The sequence below is a fragment of the Dromiciops gliroides genome, chromosome 3, assembly GCF_019393635.1.
Source record: "Dromiciops gliroides isolate mDroGli1 chromosome 3, mDroGli1.pri, whole genome shotgun sequence".
In the NCBI taxonomy this organism is placed as follows: Eukaryota; Metazoa; Chordata; class Mammalia; order Microbiotheria; family Microbiotheriidae; genus Dromiciops; species Dromiciops gliroides.
In genome coordinates, this window is record NC_057863.1 from 64,737,997 (window position 1) to 64,756,665 (window position 18,669).

The 18,669-nt window shown below is 41.4% G+C and overlaps 1 protein-coding gene across 2 annotated transcripts in view; it reads right to left on the bottom strand.

Moving 5' to 3' along the window:
• SGPP2 (sphingosine-1-phosphate phosphatase 2) overlaps positions 1–15,592 on the bottom strand; it is a 142,251-nt gene extending 126,659 nt beyond the window's left edge. Inside the window, exon 1 of one of the 2 annotated variants that reach the window (XM_043992451.1) lies at positions 15,192–15,592. In XM_043992451.1, coding sequence (XP_043848386.1) covers positions 15,192–15,386 — 195 coding nt within the window. In that variant the 5' untranslated portion in view covers positions 15,387–15,592. Of the gene's footprint in view, positions 1–14,153; positions 14,204–15,191 lie in introns of those variants that run through there. The other variant, XM_043992452.1, reaches the window with a different exon arrangement.
• Between the last annotated feature and the right edge of the window lie 3,077 nt (positions 15,593–18,669).

Below are 18,669 nucleotides of genomic sequence, written 5' to 3' on the forward strand. Positions count from 1 at the left end.
AGCAGGTGTGAGAGAGATGGTAGAAGTTGAAAGAACAAGACTTGGCAGCAAAGTGATACAGTAGATAGAGCACTGGGCCTGGAGTAAGAAACACCAGAGTTGGGGGCAGCTAGGTGGCGCAGTGGATAAAGCACTTGTCCTGGATTCAGGAGGACCTGAGTTCAAATCTAACCTCAGACACTTGATACTGTGTGACCCTGGGCAAGTCACTTAACCCGCATTGCCCTGCAAAAAAATTTAAAAAAGCTAAAAGAAAGACCAGAGTTAAAAATCTGTCCTCAGACACTTACTAGCTGTGTGAACTTTGGCAAGGCACTTAACCCCTACCTACATAAAACCGGAGGAGAAAATGGCAAATAACTAGCATCTTTGCCAAGAAAACTCCATGGAGAATTGGTCTGCAAAAAGTCATCAAGAGGGGGCAGCTAGGTGGCGCAGTGGATAAAGCACCGGCCCTGGATTCAGGAGGACCTGAGTTCAAATCTGGCCTCAGACATTTGACACTTACTAGCTGTGTGACCCTGGGCAAGTCACTAACCCCCATGGCCCCGCAAAAAAACCAAACAAACAAAAAAAGAAAAAAGAAGTCATCAAGAGTCATACAGAACTGAATGTCTGAACAACAACAAAACATTAGGAAACCTATAATTGGCCATATTAATAAAAAAGACAAAAATAATGAGATTATTTCACTAGGTACAGAAAAAGTTTTTGACAAAATATAACACTCATTCCTATTAAAAATATTAGAAAACATAAGAATAAATGGAGGTTTTCTTAAAATAAGTATCTAAAACTTAGACAAAGCCAAATTAAAACTTAAAACTTGGGGGCAGCTAGATGGCGCAGTGGTTAAAGCGCCGGCCCTGGATTCAGGAGGACCTGAGTTCAAATCCAGCCTCAGACACTTAACACTTACTAGCTGTGTGACCCTGGGCAAGTCACTTAACCCCCATTGCCCCCCCCCCAAAAAAAAACAAAAAACTTAAAACTTAAACTAAGCATTATCTATAATGGGGATAAAATAAAAGCCTTTCTAGTAAGATCAGGGGCAAAACAAGGATTATGCCTATTATTATTCAATATTATACAAGAAATGCTCCCTGTAGCAATAGGACAAGAAAAAGAAAGCATAGGAATAAGCTTAGGTCATGAGGAAAACAAAACTATCATTTTTCATAGAAGATATGATAATTTACTTAAGAGAACCCTAGAGAGTCAATTTTTAAAAACAGCAACACTAAAAACAATTAACAACTTTAACAAGTTGCAGGATATAAAATAAACCCACATGAATCATTAGCATTTCTATATATCAATAAAACCCAAAAGGTAGAGCTAGAAAAAGAAATTGCACTTAAAATCAAACTGTAGATGATATAAAATACATGCGAATCTACCTGCTAAGAAAGACGCAGAAACTATGTATACAAAAACAATTATAAAACACCCTTCATGCAAATAAAGCCAGATCTAAATAATTAGAGAAACATTCATTGATTATATTAAAGTCTTTGGAATTGTGGTTGGTCATGTTGATAAGAGTTCCCAAGACTTTTAAAACTGTTTATCTTTACAATGTTGTAGTTATAGTCCGAATTGTGTCTGTTTACCTCACTGTGTATCAGTTCATACAAGTCTTCACAGATTTCTCTGAAACCATCCCCTGGAACAATTCTTACAGCATAGTGGTATCCCATCACATTCATATACCATGACATATTCAAGCCATTCTCTAATTCGTGGGCACCCCTTTGACTTCCAATTCTTTGTCACCACAAAAAAAAAAAAGCTGCTCTAAATATATTTGTGGAAATGGGTCCCTTTCCTCTTTCTTTGATCTCTCTGGAGGATAGATTTAGTTGAAGTATTACAGGGTTAAAAGGTATGCACAGTTTAATAGTTTTGGGGGGATAGTTTCCAATTGCTTTCCAAAATGAAAGCCCTTTATCTGTTTTGTTTTGTTTTGGGCGGGGCAATGAAGGTTAAGTGACTTGCCCAGGGTCACACAGCTAATAAGTGTCAAGTCCGGATTTGAACTCAGGTCCTCCTGAATCCAAGGTCACTGCTTTATCCACTGTGCCACTTAGCTGCCCTGCCCCATATCTTTTAAATGGCATCTTCAAAAATGCTAAAAAAAAAAAAATCAAGTCAGGGGAGGAAAAAAATTATTTTTTTATACAAATTTCTTCTTCAAAAGTAAAAACACACATATAATATTTGAACCTTACAACTGATCTTTTTTGAACTACAAAAAATTAAGTAAGTGGGAGGAAACTTTCCAACACCCATTAAACACAGGCTATCCCAACCATGAAGGCCTTAGGCTAAGTTCATTATTGCTTTCCTGATCAGTCCATTAGTTCTTAGAGCAAGTGGGGTTGGAGCAATGGGAATGAGAAGGAATGACAGGCCTTGGTGAGACTGAAATAATTCATACATCCTAACCTTAGCATATTAAAAGGAACTCACTAAGTAATTAGAAAAGTAAAGACCATGGAGGGCAGCACAACTTTAGCATTTGATAAGAAACCCTATATAAGTTATAAGTAGTTCTATAACTTTGCTGTGTGAATTTTTTTCATGGGATTTTTTTTTTCTTCCAACAAAAAGATCACGTTGGATACAAGGTAAGAATGCTCATGGTCAAAGCATAACTCTTATGGGTTGCAAAAGTGATTTGATAATTAATGGATACTGCAACAGAAGTGAAAGTGATTTTTTTTAGAGCTAAAAACAGAAACACATGGGCACCCCTCAAATTTAATTTCCCAGCACATAAAATTGTGCCAGATTTGTCTTTACTACTTATAATAAAGCATGGTAAGTTTATTTTTTATAAAAGTAACTTTATTAAAAAAGATATACAGCCATATAACTTTATAGTGTTCAATTTAAAAAGCTGCATGAGGGGCAGCTAGGTGGCGCAGTGGATAGAGCACCAGCCCTGGAGTCAGGAGTACCTGAGTTCAAATCCAGCCTCAGACACTTAACACTTACTAGCTGTGTGACCCTGGGCAAGTCACTTAACCCCAACTGCCTCACTTAAAAAAAAAAACTGCATGAGAAGAAATCAATAAGGTGGTGCTTTATGTTAATAAAACTTAGTCATCTATTTGAGAACTAGGCACGTCATATAGGTCATTAAATAGATACCAATTTCCTTGTTCAAGCAAAGAATGCATCTCTCTTTCATTTTAATAATGAAACTAGTAGCCAAGTGGGTAAATTCTGTACAGATTCATAACCTCCAGCAACTCATAACAACTTGACAACCTGGTAATTGTCAATATAAGTAAGACAGAAACATAAATAAAACAATGTACACAGTGAGCTGAGTGTTTATGTTGCTGCCTTTAGATTCACCAATACTTTTAGAAATAACTAAATTCTCAATGTTCCATCTGAGAGGGGAAAAAAAACTAAAAGTAACATTCATCATAGAATCATAGGGTTAGAGTAGACCCTTTAGCCTAACTCCTTTATTTCACTCTTGTTTATTTTTTATTCTGAATTTACAAACACATTTCCATATACAAAGTAGAAAAAAAGAGTTCAATGTGAAACCACAAATATCTATTACATGTAGCTTGCTTTTAAAATATATATAATGTATATACACACATGTATAATAAATTCAACATGTTATTTTCAAAACTGTCCTATTCGTGTTTCCTTCTGAACTTCCTTTGATGCTTTTTTAGACATGCTTCAATGACCCTCTTATTTATTTTCTGCCTCCTCATTTTACAAACGAGGAAACTGAGGCCCAGAGAGGTTAAGTGATTTATTAAGACTCACAAAGCTAGTAGATTTCAGAGACAGAATTTGAACCTTGATCTTCCTATGTTTGTTCTCTCCCCCTATTAGATCATAAGCTCTCTGGGGAAAAGGACTGTATTTGCTCTTGTATTTGTATACCTAGCATTGGGCATAAAGAGCATAATAAATAATACTTTTTTTGAGTCAAGTCAACAGGTATTTGATAGGCATCTAATATGTGCCAGACATTGTTAAGTGCTGGGAATACAAAGACAGGAAGCAGTTTGTGATCTCATGGAGCTGATAGTCTAATGGAAGAGATAAATGTAAACAATGATGTACAAACAAGATAGATAAAAAATAAACAGATTATCAGAGAAAAGGCACTAACTTGGGCCAGGGGAAGGGAGGTGTCAGGAAAGACTTCTTGCAGTGGAATTTTAGATGAGACCTAAAGGAATTAAAGAGGTAGAGATGAGAAGAATTCCAGGCATGAGGAACAACCAGGAAAAAATGCCCAGAGTTGTCTGATAGAAGACTTGAGAGGTAGAAAGGAGCCAAGATCAAAGGCCTTCTTCCTTCCTTGGTTTCTTCACTCGTTTCTGATTCCAAATTCCGTACTTTGTCCACTATATATCATGCTGCCTCTCAAATCAAATTCTACTTCAGTTTCCTGAATTCAGACAAGCCCTGAATATAGCCCTGAGAGCTGACACTCACCTTTTCATCTCCAAATCCTTCCAGAAATCAGTGATTTTACATGTGTATATCTCACTCCACCCATGCATACTCCACCCTTCATTCTACAACTCTAAACCATAGTTTGCATAAGTAACTCATTCAAAAATATTCAGCATCTCCCAGGCATATATTTCTGATGATGAACTTCTCAAGATAAGAAACACAGTCTGAACCATACCTGAAGCCTTTTGAGCTTGGTAGGACTTGTACAAAATTACACTCAACCACCAGCTAGGTGGCAAAGTGGATGGACTGCCAGTCTGTAGTTGGAAAGATTCATCTTCCTGAGTTCAAATCCTGTCTCAGACACATCAGATGTGTAACTCCAAGCAAGTAACTTAACCCTGTTTGCCTCAGTTTCCTCATCCATAAAATGAGCTATGACAAGCAACTTCAGCATCTTTGCCAAGAAAATAATAAATGGAGTCATGAATAGTTGGACACGACTGAAAATGACTAAACAACATTGCACTGCCATATACTTTAACTCAGGGACACAACTATGCTAGGATAAGGCATTGGAAAGGTGCAAAAGACTTCTGTGAGGAAGTTACTTCAGCCTCAAAATAAAACTAGATTACAATCTTATTTCCACTAAGGGGAGATATAAGGAAGTACACACAGTCCTTCAGAAGGAGTAAATAAAGAGGAGGAATAAAAATATATTAGTAATTCTACAACAACTTAGCCAGGTATCTAGTGAGGGAGCCTTCCACCAAGAGTAATTAACATACTGCTCTCTACAGGATCATATGGGCCTGGAAAAAAATATAAATATTTAATGTTTACAAGTATATTTTCTTACAGTTCAGCAACTTGATGTGCTTCCTAGTTCTCTACTTGATAAAATTTAAGTATCTAAATTCATTAAAATAAAAGAGGTAATTTTCCAAAAGCTGATAAAAAACCATATAATTTTAATAAGCCTCATATAGAATCTTGAAACTGAATAGGGAGGGGAAAAAATACAATTGATGTAGGAGGTGAAAAAATGATTAATAGAAAACCCTAAGATCCAAGCTTTAATTCAGATATGAGCTCCAAAAGGGAGTTAGACCCCAGGTAACGGATAACTCATGCTAGGTTCTTGTACCTACAGAAATCAGTGCCCATAACGGGGACAGAGGGAGAGAAGCCATGAAGACCTTAGATGAAATGACAAGGTTATAGAAATTCTAAAGAAAAATTATTATATTTTGAAACTAGCCATGGGAATCAGAAAGAGACATGCGCAGAAAAGGCCAAATTTGTCCCCAGATTCACCTTATGATGTGTAAACCCCCAAAACACACCTCCACTGAAAAAGGTACCCACCCGGAGGGTTGGCTTAGGACCCCAGGAACTCCAAATTAGGATAAACCCTCCCCTGTAATGCCCCTAGGTGGAGAATATTATAATGAGGACAGGTCCTCCCCTGTACCTCCCCAAGGTGGAGATTACTATAATGAGACTGTTAATCAATTTATCTATACTATAAATATAACTGTCTTTCCTTTCACTATTGGAGAGATACCTTTCCACTATTCTGGTTCTCTCCCTGTGGTCACCCATAGTATTGCAATAAAACCTGGGAAACTGAGTCACTGAGTTCTGTAATTCTTTTAGGACAACTCACAATTAATTTGACCCCAAATTCCAACCCACATCAAAATGATGGTAAGTTGAACATTAATTGCTTGATTTTTGTCCCTCTCAGCAAGGGTTCTTAACCTCTTTGTATTATGGATTCATTTGGCAACTGGTGATGTCTATGGGTTCCTAAAAATCATGTTTAAAATGCATAATTTATTTATCTACATAGGATTACAGAAGAAACCAATTATAGTGAAAAATATATTAAAATGTTAAAAGTTCAAGTTTTATGGTTCTCTGAAATCTATAGTCAGCACCCTGGAGGTTAAAAAAGTAGAGGCTTCGGGACAGCTAGGTGGTGCAGTGGATAAAGCACCGGCCCTGGATTCAGGAGGACCTGAGTTCAAATCTGGCCTCAGACATTTGACACTTACTAGCTGTGTGACCCTGGGCAAGTCACTAACCCCCATGGCCCCACCAAAAAAAAAAGAAAAGTAGAGGCTTCTGATGTGGAGGGGGTTGGGGCAGAGATGGGGGTGGACTTTGGATTTCAGGTAATAATTCTTGATCTCAAATAATGTTTCTCAGTGTTACTTTTTACAAAGGGAGAAAGAATCATAATGGTGAGGAAGGACATAGAAAGTTCATCTTGTCTATTTCCCCTTAAATACAGATTAATAAGAACATATTCTGTTTTTAAAGACCCCCTTCTAGGAAGATGTGATGATGCATACCTGAAATCCCTGCTCCTGGAGAAATCTGATTCTAAGAATTTTGTGTAAGAACTCTTGAGCTTCTCTTTTCCATAGGACCAATCCTAGTTCCTCTTAACTTTTTATCTCCTCCCCTCCCCCCAATAAGTCCAATGACCAACCCTTTTTTTTTTTTTAGTGAGGCAATTGGGGTTAAGTGACTTGCCCAGGGTCACACAGCAAGTATCAAGTGTCTGAGGCCGGATTTGAACTTAGGTCCTCCTGAATCCAAGGCTTTATCCACTGCGCCACCTAGCTGCGCCCCGCCCCCCCCCCCCACCAACCCTTTCTTAACAGCAAAATGTTAAGATTGAACTTTGTCTTGCTGACCCAGTTACTAGAATTTCTATACTGACAAATATAGATTGGGTGGAGGGTTTTATGACCAGAAACATCCCTCCCAATCATCAACCACTACATTAAACTCCATTAAACACATAGCTAAAGGCATCCGAATCTCACTTGTTACTGATTAGCTGCATTACTGTGGGTAAATTGCCTATCCACCCAGAGCCTCAGTTTTCTCATCTATGATATGAGAATAATACCTGTAGTATCTACCTTGAGGCAGCTAGTGGCATAGTGGATAGAATGCTGGCCCTGAAGTTGAGAGGACCCAAGTTCAATCTCACCTCAGACACTTACTATCTGTGTGTGACCCTGGGCAAGTCACTTAACCCCAATTGCCTTAAACATCCGGGACCATCTCCAATTGTTCTGATAATATATCTTGCCACTAGACCCAGCTGGCTCTGCAGGAGAGAGTCAGGCTGGTGGCTTTGTACAGTTCTTCCCCACTTAAATCCAATTCATTGCAAGTCATGGCATCTGTCATGGTCCTCTTTGATAATGAAGGACAAACAACAGCAACAGCCTTACTAGAGAGGAAATGGCAAACCACTCCAGAAACTTTGCCAAGAAAACCCCACTGACAGCGTGGTCCCAAAGAACAATTGTACAGTTGAACCGCAGCAGTATCTACAGGAAGATAACATATGGTACTTTGCCTTTAGAAGCTATAACAATGTCAGTTATTATTATTATTATGGCTAGGTGGTGAATTTTTAACTAAACAAGGAGCAAAGCCAATTACAAACCAAAACAGGTAAAACTGATTATATGATATTGAAAGGCTTTTGTGTAAGCAAAATTAACGAAACTAAAATAAGGCAAGTCAATTGGGGAAAAATCTTTTGTATCAAATATATGTGACAAAGGTCTTATGTTCCAAGATGTGTAGGAAAATGATGTAATATAAGACCAAAAATCCTCCTCTAATACATATGTGGTCAAATGGATGAACATATAAATAATCAAAGGAAGAACTGCAAGCTACTACCAACCATATTAAATAATGCATGACATTACTAATACTAAGAGAAATTGACATCGAAATTGCACTATGGTCTCCCCCCACACCCAGAAAAATAGCAAAGATGGCAAACAACAATAATGTTGGAGGGGCTGTGGAAAGATGGTCACATGGATGTACTCTTGGTGGAACTGGTCCAACCATTTTGGAAAGCCACTCAAAATTATGCAAAGAACATAACTAAAGCATTAATACCTTTTGATCCAGCAATTTCATTTCTAGGTATATAACCCAAGGATATCAATGAGAAAAACCCCACCTCATATATAACAAAATATTGACAGTAGCGCTTTTTGTGGTAGCAAAATACTGGAAACTGGTAGATCCCCAATGACCAGGGAATGGCTAAATAAATTATGACACATGGATGTAATGGATTATTCCTGTGCTATAAGAAATGCTGAATATGATAAATACAGAGACGTTTGGGAAGATTTATATGCTCTGATGCAAAATAAATAAACAGAATCAAGAAAATTATGTACACAGTGACTACAATGATGAAAATGGATGGAACAGCAACAACAAAACAACTGAAACAGTCAGTTATGTGAAATTATAATGAACAATCTTGTCCTTAAATAGGTGTCAGAAGGCATGTCATCCCACTTCTTTGCAGAGTTATGGAATGCAGAATATATTAGACTTTTTTGGTATGTTGGTTAGATTTGCTGAATTGTTTTTAGCTCCTCTTTTTTATTCTCTTTATAAGTGATAACTTTCTGGGAGAGGAAGAGGATGAGACAAATTGGAAAATATAAGGTGATATAAAAACAAAGGATATTAATAAAATAAAACATTTAATTAAAAAAATATTTTCTTAAGGTCACACAGGTTAGAAGCAGGATTTAAACCCAGTTCCTCTGATTCTAAAGAGAGCACACAAATGATCTTTATAGTTCCTTCCATCTCCACATCTTATGAAGTCTATGAAATTTCCAATGATAGAAAGCTAACAGTTCCTGAGGCTAACTGTTCCAATAGCACTAGCAATTCAAATTTGCCCTTGTCCTGGAGTCAAGAATGAGGTCTCTTCTTCAGGTTAGACATTTAACAGTATCATTTTTTTTTTTTTATCAAATCACTCCTGTTTCTGAACGAAGTAACCACTACAGTAGTTTCCTCCTGAACCAAATTTAAATAGATCATTTAAAGCTCTCCACCAATAGACTCCTGCTTTAATTGACTGCCCATATTTTTCACCACAAGGAGAGATAAGCCAGGACAATGGAGGATACTGTTAGCTACCGTCTCCAGTTCCCATGATATCCATCTAAACCCTTTTTATTGTGTTTATATCTCCTTCTCTCTCTCCCTTTACCACAGCTTCTCTCTCTTTTCTCCAATTCACTTTTCTTTCTGATTCTCCCAACCTTTTCCTTCTGTTTTGTCTGTGCTTTAGACCTACCAGTGGTACTTGCCACTAAAAAGTCAGCTGAGTTCTAGAGTTCATGCTGGCTTATATTCTTTCTTATTCCTTCAACAACCATTTATTATGGACCTCATTACCAGGCACTAGGGGTAATCCATTACTACCCCAATGGACTGGTGATCTCACTTATATGGGCATTTTCTTCAAAAATGCCAATCACAATGGTCTACTCTGTGAGCTGGGGGCAGGGAGGGTTTTCCTCACATTCCTTTAGCATTTTAATGATACAAATGGCCTGTTTATCAGTTACTAGTTATTCATTGCATGATTGACCTGCCTTCTTTCTTGGTTGTGCAGTTTTGGTCACTGATTTTTCAATCATATATGCTAGAAATAATTTTTTAAAAAGACAAATAAGGTATGGTCTATGACTTTGATAAGTAAATAAGGTCAATCAAGCAAGTTTTCTTACTGTACTTTCTTCTTGTACCAGAATTAGATACGCCCTATCCTTCTCTAAGGTGGTGTAGTGGATAGAATATCAGGTCTAGAGTCAGAAAGATCTGAGTCCAAATCCAGCCTCAGACACTTACTGGGCAAGTCACTGAATTTGGGAGGACCAACCCTGTTTGCCTCAGTTTCCTCATTTGTAAAATGAGTTGTAGAAGGAAATGCCAAACTTAACCCTGTTTGCCTCAGTTTCCTCATTTGTACAATGAGTTGTAAAAGGAAATGCCAAACTACTCTAATATCTTTTTCAAGATAACCCCCAAAATGGGTCACAAAGAATTAGGTATGACTAAAATTGAAGCAACAACCCTGTTACAAAGTAATCATACATTCAAAAACAAAAACCAAAAAACACCTTCCCCAATGGATTCCCCTTTCTCTTTTTCCCCATTATGGAATGAAGTAGCACATGCTGAAATCATCTAAAAAGCTGGTTCAAGTCCTTGTTTCTTTCTATAGGGCTCAAATTTTAGGGATCTTAGATAATTTCATAAATTTTATGAATCTAGAAACTTCCTTCATCCCCACATGTTTTTAGAGAAAAGATATCTAGTATTCTTATTTCTCAGTTCTTATGCCCCCAGCTTCCCCTCTGCCACAGACACTTGCCAAAATAGCCTTGCAGGCACTTTAAATCAGGGCTTCTTAAACTTTTTCCATTCATGACCCCTTTTCCCCCAATAAATTGTTGTGTGTTCCCGAGTATGTAGGTCTCTATAACCTTTTACTGGTGACAAATTTTTCACACTTCCACATTCAGTTGTATGAAAGTTGCAACCCACAGTTTAAGAATGTAGGCTTTAAAACACTCCACCTTCAAAGTCCTGAATTCTGGAATTCCCTTTTTTGACAAAAAGCCTTAAACCCTTGCTCATTTGATTCTTATTCTTCACTCTCATTGTAAGCCCTAGTTCCTTTATTCTTCTAAGTCCTCTAAACCTATCCACCTTGCTCTTAACTTCTCTTTTATCCCTACCACTTTTGACCCTATTGTAAGCCACTTCAACAATGCCCTTTTCTCCAGCCTTGAATCCCTTATCCTTGATTTATACAGTTTTCTGCCTTGCTAAGTCTCAACCTTGGCTAACCTTTACCATTGCCTCCTTCCATCCTATTCCAAAGTTGCTGAGTGTCGCTGGAAGAAATTATGCTGACTGGGCTCATTATAAATGTATGTGAATAAACCTTAACTGAGTTCTCACTGCTCTGTAACAAGCCTTTAGCTTATCTCAGGCTCTTTTACACTCCTTCTAGCAGCTGTTCTAAACCTTCCTTTCCCTTTTCTCAAGCCCAGGTCTACCTGTTCTGTGTTCACTTTCAGAAAACTATTTTCATTTTATTGATTGAGACTAAGTGAAAACACTCAGTCTCCCTCCTCTACTCTTGATTTTCACCTATTCTCCCTTCCTTCTGGATCAGAGGATCTTCTTTGTTAAAATTAATGTGTATACTTCTGGATCTCCTCCCTTCCCTTTTCCTCTTCCTTCCCCTAAGACTTTGTTCTAATAGTTCAATCTCTTCTGTCTCTCCCTCTTACTTCTCCCCTCTCCCCCTGATTCTACTCCATCCCTTCACCCCCTCTTCCCCATTCTCTCTTCCCTTCATCCTTCAACCACATCCCACCAGCAAATATTTCTTAATTGGGATTTATTTTTATTTTATTTTATTTCTTTTTTGCTGGGCAATGAGGGTTAAGTGACTTGCCCAGGGTCACACAGCTAGTGTCTGAGGCCACATTTGAACTCTGGTCCTCCTGAATCCCGGGCCACTTCACCACTGTAACGATTGGAATAACGCCACCTGCTGGATACTAACTGTAGAAGAGTTCTGCCCATGAAGCGAAGGTCTTTGAGGGCAAGACCAGGAGTCTTGTCTTTGGTATCAGGAAGTGACGCGGACTAGTGGGAGGAGGAAGGAAGAGACTGGCGCGGAGTCTCGGGCTCTTTCCTCTGGACTCTGGTGGAGAGCGGAGCTAGAAATGTGCTCTCCCTTTAATAGATAGGAATCTAGGCCTTTCTCTCTCTCTTTACCAAATTCTTATTCTCCTTAATAAATGCTTAAAAGTCTAACTCTTGCTAAAGCTTATAATTTATTGGCGACCACTCATTGGCTATTTTAGACAGTTTAGCTAGAATTTTAGCCCTTAACAGATGGCTGACCACGAAGAGGAAAGCTGAACCTCACTTCTGATCTTCCGGTTGGGTAAGAAATTTCCCCTACCCTTTTAACTGCTAAGTACTGGTGTACTGGCTGTGTTTTCCTTTAAATTTTTTCGAATGGACCTTTTAAACTCCCTAATTATCCTATTTTTGATTTTAGTCTGTTTAACCGGACAAATGGGAGATAAGATCATGTTAATGCTTTGTTTTTGTGGATTTTCTATTTTTCTTTTTATTTTTGTTAAAAGAGCCAGCAACTTACTCACACAAGGAAATATCTCTCCCTCTCCCAACCATGCTTTTTCAGAGAAACCTGAAGAGATTCCCGCAGCTTTTCCCAGTTCTAACACTAATTGTTGCTCTAATTTTGCATGCCTGGAGGCAATGACCCACCCTCTAGAAGCTTTTAATCCCCTAGCACCTGGAGGCAAAGTGGGGGAAGAGGAATCCAGGCCTGAGTTCAAAATCAAGTCTGATTCAAATTGCTCTGGTCCCTCCCCTCCTCTCCAGACCCCACCCTCTACTCCTCACATGGCCAAGCCCATTGCTTCCCCTGCCTGGGAAGTCCAGAGATCTGATGCGCATGCGCAACTTTTTCTACCTGCATTTGCAGCTTCAGGCTCAGCCCTTCCCCATCCTGGCTGTGCTTTTGAGACAATCTTAGAAAACTCTTTAAATTCCAGATATGCTCGTTTTGTTCATAATTTTGCTAACCTGCTTTTGTCTTTCATTAGTAATCTTATAAAGCATTTGTATGGTGAAAAGTCCGACAGACAATATAGAGGGGTTAAAGAAGAAAAACTTAAGCCGAATAAGAATGACAATCATCAACATAGTTCAAGACTCCGAATTTTAGCCCTTAACACCACCTAGCTGTCCCCAAGTATTTCTTAAGTACCTTTAAACAATCCCTACTTGAAATTAATTACACCAGCTGTCTCCCACTTACCTTAGTATAAATTCTACATCGGACATTAATGAGAGCAGGGGTGGGGCAAAGGCACCTAACTTTTCTAAATGTCAGCTTCTTCATCTATGAAGTGGGGATAATAATTCCCATAGCTCTTCTCTTACCAAAAGCAGAGTGCCTTTTAAACCTTAAAGTGCTATATGAAGATTTGCATATTGGAGTGGAAAGGATCCATCACCACCCACACTTAAACGGTGGGACTGGGCCTAATCTCTCCAAGTTTTCATCTGTAAATACTCATGGTAGGTTGGGGGCGGAGCCAAGATGGTAGAAGAACAATACTAATGGTACCTGCCTTACAAGGTTCTTCTTAAAGGAGATAATACAGGGTGTCTCAAGCTTTAAAACTGCCCTAAGACTCTTGGGAAATTCTGTGTATGTAAAGAAAGCAAAGAAATTGTTCTAGATTTTAATGTATGGCTTCTTTTCTTTTTGAAGTCAAACATTAAAGAAAAAGGAAAGAAGGGGGAATGCCCCAAACAAACCCCAAACCCTGTCCCAAGACTGCTAAAGCTCTAAATATGACAGGGACAGCAGATGGGGGAAGGGAGAGGAAGGTTATCAGGAAGAGCTCCTGGAAAGAAGAGCAAATGGACCACAGGTGAGACTGAAAACAAGCACTAAACCGCCATGAGGGGCTAGAATTCTTACTTCATTCCATATACATCAAGGCATAAGAACTTGTCACCTATACTGTTTCCTTGTCTCCAGATTCTTATTATAAATAAATGCCATCCCTGATTCTCCCAAAGCTGCATGGAGTATTTGTGCATGCAGTTTGCACAAAACAGCAGCTTGTTACTGCTATCTGTGTTCCAATTGATCCTCCCCTGGGTAACCACAGTGATTGCAGGTGCCCAGGTGACATCTTTCTGCTGTATTGACTCGCCACAACCCAACCCTAGTAAGTCTGTAAATCACATCCAGGCCGACCGGCTCTTACCAGCATCCCTGGCAGGCTGACAGCTAGCTGCAGGATGTGTCAGTTCTGTAGGGGAGCACTGTAGTTAAAGAGTCTGTGATCCTGGGCACTGCCTAGGCAAAACACTGTTACCTAACCATGGCTAGCACGAACGCAGCAAATTGTGTAACACCTGGAAACCCAGGCAGCAGAGAAAGGAGCAAAATTTCCTTTAAAAGACGTGTGTGTGTTTTTAAACCAGCTGATGAGAGGCCCGAGACTGAAAGGACATAAGGTTTCACGCCGTTTTAGACAGCTGAAGTGATAAACCTAAGGCGTTGAAGAGGTCAGCTCCTGTCTATCCTGAATAGAACCTAGGGATGGTCCCCGGAAGGTTTTAATGATAAGAGGAGGACGAAATTAACTGCTAAAGTTTAGTGCTGATGAAGGGTGGGGGGAGAGAAAGGCGACCCTAACAGGTGCATCTGTATAACTACGGGCCGAGGGAAGACACCTGCCCAACATCTCACTGGGCTCAGGTTTATAACCCATAAAATGACCGGAGAGGGGGAAAAGGGGAGGGGGTTAGACGAGAATCACTAGCTAATCTCGAAGATCTCTCCCAGTTCTAAGTCCCATGATGCTACGAATGCTTTGCTCGTAATTTCTTCCCAAGCAAATCGGTCAGGCTAATGGTATGATGTAAAGAGCTCGGAACGGTTTTTTTCCTTTAAAAACAAACAACCAAGGTCGCCCTCCCCCGCCCCCAGCAGAGGGTAGTGTGCTATTCACATCCTCAGGCCAAGGCGCTGCGTTAGGAGCTCGTGGGTGGCTTTCCCTTTCCGCCCGACTTGGTCCCAGTGATTTCAATCTTCTGCAGTGGCCAGAGGGGTGGCTGGCTGGCAGGCTCTACGTGCCTGTCCCTGCAGGGGACGAAGCCTGGGTACCGGTTGTCCGTCCCCGCCTGACTACCTGGGCACCTAGCCCGCCGGCCAGGGGGCACGGTCGGACTGCCCACCATCTTCTTCCCCCAGTCCCTCCTCGCTCGCTCGTTCTCTGCGCACCTGGATGAGTCATTACCTGCGGGAAGGCGCCGCTCGGGCCGCCCTTGCCGTTGACCTCCGGGGGATGCCGGGAGGCCGGCTGCGGCGCCCAGTCCCCGGAGCCCGCCATGGACTCCTGGGGGGCCTCCGGGGGCGCCGGGTAGAGCCCGCAGTGGCGCTGGAAGCGCGCCACCAATTGGGAATCACTGAGGCTCCGCAGCAGTTCCGCCATGGTCTGCGCAGGGCACCCACGGCGCGGGAAGCTGGAAGGAGAGTGGAGTACCGGGCGCCGGGCGGCCCAGCGTGGCGCTGCCCTGCCCTGCCCTTCCCTGCTCTACCCTGCCCTGCCCTGCCGCCCGGTGCAGTTCGCTCCGCACACCCTGGCACAGTCACTCCCAGCTCGCCGCTCGCTAGCTCATTTACACCCGCTGTAGGCCGGCCCGCCCCACTAATCGGTGGCCAACAGGTGTGACCGCGCTGGTCCTAGCGCCGGACCTTAGGCTCCGGGACCAGGTGGCTCAGGCCTGGTCCTGCGTGGAAGCCACGCCCCCGCCTTCGGCCCTGCCCAATAAGGTGCTACAAAATGGTGCTAGACCTGCCGTAAGGCTACAGCATCCTGGACCCTTGTTTGGTGGACAGGTGTCTAAACCAGGCTCTCCTTTTCTACCCGCAGCCGCAGCAACTTGGCGGAGTTGTGGGAGCCCTGCATGGTCAAATGAATGATGGCCACACGCGTAGCCGTCCCCTTTGCACCCTGTAGTAGTGTGATGTCGAATAGAGTCCAGGTTCCTTCCAACTCTAAATTCTATGAGCCTACCTAAGCACAAGCTTTGGTTTGCCTTCCCCCCACCCCCCACCCCCCCACCCCCTCCTCCTTCTTCTGCAATACCTGAGATCTAAACGGTAGGGCTCTTTCTTCTCCATCCCAGATTCCTGTAGGACCAGTTCATCCATAGGTGTATAGGATAACTCCCAAGTTCTAAATACAACAATTATGCAATTCTTCCTGTGCTGGCCTTTCCTGCCTGTCCTTGCTTAAGAGTTTGGGAGGATCAAAAGCTGTCCCAAACCCTTGGCCAAAGATTTAAGGCTACTATTGGATGGCATCTGAAACATACTTGGTGAAGGGAAAAGACAGTAGAAGGGAATGATGTGTTTGACTTTGTGCTAAGGTATTAAACCTGTGTAGAGGTTGGGGGTGGGAGGTAGGGCAGTACAAAGGAAGTTGTCTTCTCCTTTTTCTAGAGCTGTACTAAACTGCTGGCCACTGTCCAAAGAGAGGCCAGTTTATCTAAGTCTTAGTGCCAGAAATCCTTCCGATACAGTTCCTTTGACCAATAAATCAATAAGCATTTATTAAGAACCTATTATGAGGGGCAGCTAGGTGGCACAGTGGATAAAGCACTGGCCTTGGATTCAGGAGGACCTGAGTTCAAATCCAGCCTCAGACACTTGACACTAGTTGTGTGACCCTGGGCAAGTCACTTAACCTTCACTGCCCTGCAAAAAAAAAAAAAGAACCTATTATGGGCCAGGTCCTTTGCCTGTATCCCTGGGGACATCGCCCCTGACCTCAAGGAGCTTAAAGTCTAATGGGGAAGCAACATGCAAATAGCAATGAACAAACACAAGATATACAAGATAAAAGGGAAATAACAAATAAAGATGACAATAGCACTGAGAGGAATCCGGGAAGGCTGCTGGTAGAAGATGGGATTTTAGCTAGGACCCAAAGGGAGCCAAGAAAGCCAGGAGGCAGCAGTTGGAGTGGGGAGAACGTTCCAGGCATTGGAAACAGCTGGTGAAAATGGATAGAGTTGAGATATGGAGTACCTATGTGCAAGGAACAGTAGGGATCCCAGAGTCACTGAATCCCAGAGTAAGTGGAGGTGATTAAGGTATAAGGAATCTGGAAAGATAGAAAAGAGACATATTGTGAAAGGCTTTTAATGCAAAACAAAGGATTTTATTTTTAATCCTAGACATGATAGAGAGTCATGGAAATTTATTGAAGAGAGGGATGGTAAAATCTGAGCTTCAGGAAGATTAATTTGACAGCTGGGTTGATGATAGACTGGAGTGGGGAGAGACTTGAGGCAGGGAGACCAACCAAAAGTCTACTGCAATAGTCCAGGTGTGAGGTGATGAGAGTGAAACAGAAGAGAGAAGGGGTATATTGGAGGTGTTGCTAAGGCAGAAATGAGCTGGCAACACAGGGTGGGTGTGTGTGTGGGGGGATCGAATATGATACCTATATTATAAGCATAGTTATGTGACTGAGTAGATGGTGGTACCCTCTATAGTTAGAAAGAAGGGAAGATTTGTAGGAGAAGACAATGGGTTCAGTTTTGGACATGTTCAGTTTAAGATGTGTACTGAACATCCAGCTCACGATGTCTAAAAGGCATCTGGAGGTTAGGAGAAAAGTTAGGGCTGGATAAGTGGAATCTAGAGTCATTAGCATAGGGATGATCATTGAAATGATGGGAGCTGATGAGAACACCAAGTGATATAGTATAGATGGAAAACAGAGACTAGGACGGGGGGGGGGGGGGGGGGGGGGGAATCACCTTTAGCAGGTATGACTTGGACAAAGACCTAGCAAAGGACTTATGGAGGAGGAGAATCAGGAGAGAACAGTGTCACGGAAACCTAGAGAGAAGAGGATATCCAGGAGAAGAGGGTCCAAGGCTGCAGGGAAGTCTAGAAGAATGAGAATTAAAAAAAGGCCATTATATTGAAAAAAAGTCACTTTGGAGAAAGCGGTTCTGGCTGAAAGATGAGGTCAGAAGCCAGACTATAAAGAGCTCAAAATAGAGTGAAAGCAAAGGAAGTAGAAACATTTATTATCTTTGGCCTCCTTGAAGAATTTATTCACAAAATGGAGAAGAGGGGTTGGATGGATCAAATGAAGATTTTGGGGGGGGGTTTGTGAAGATGGGGAAGACATGAGTATGTTTGTAGGAAGTAGGTAAGTAACCAGTAAGACAAGGGAGAGAATGAAAATAAGAGAGGAGGCAATCTGCTGGAGAAAATGGGATCAAATGGAGGGCAGCTAGGTGGCACAGTGGATAAAGCACTGGCCCTGGATTCAGGAGGACCTGAGTTCAAATCCGGCCTCAGACACTTGACACTTACTAGCTGTGTGACTTTGGGCAAGTCACTTAACCCTCATTGCCCCCCCCCCAAAGCCTTTGATTTAAAATGGGATCAAGTGGAATCACTCATGTCTATCAAGAGATTTGCCTTGGTCAAAAGGGTACCTCTTCATGTAAGACTTGGCCTCAACTGGCCTCAAATGTTTCAGTGAACTATGGGTCAAGATTTGCAGCTCAGACGGTGGAAAAGGGGAAACCATGAAGTTTAAGGAGTAATGGAAAGATTCATGAGAGTCATTGTGGTGGGTAGGATGGTGAGTTAACTAAGAAGGTATAAAAGGATTTGTCTTGCCATAATGAGGGCCCAGTTGAGGTGATACAATATAAATTTGTAATGGCCCCAGTCAACACGGTTTC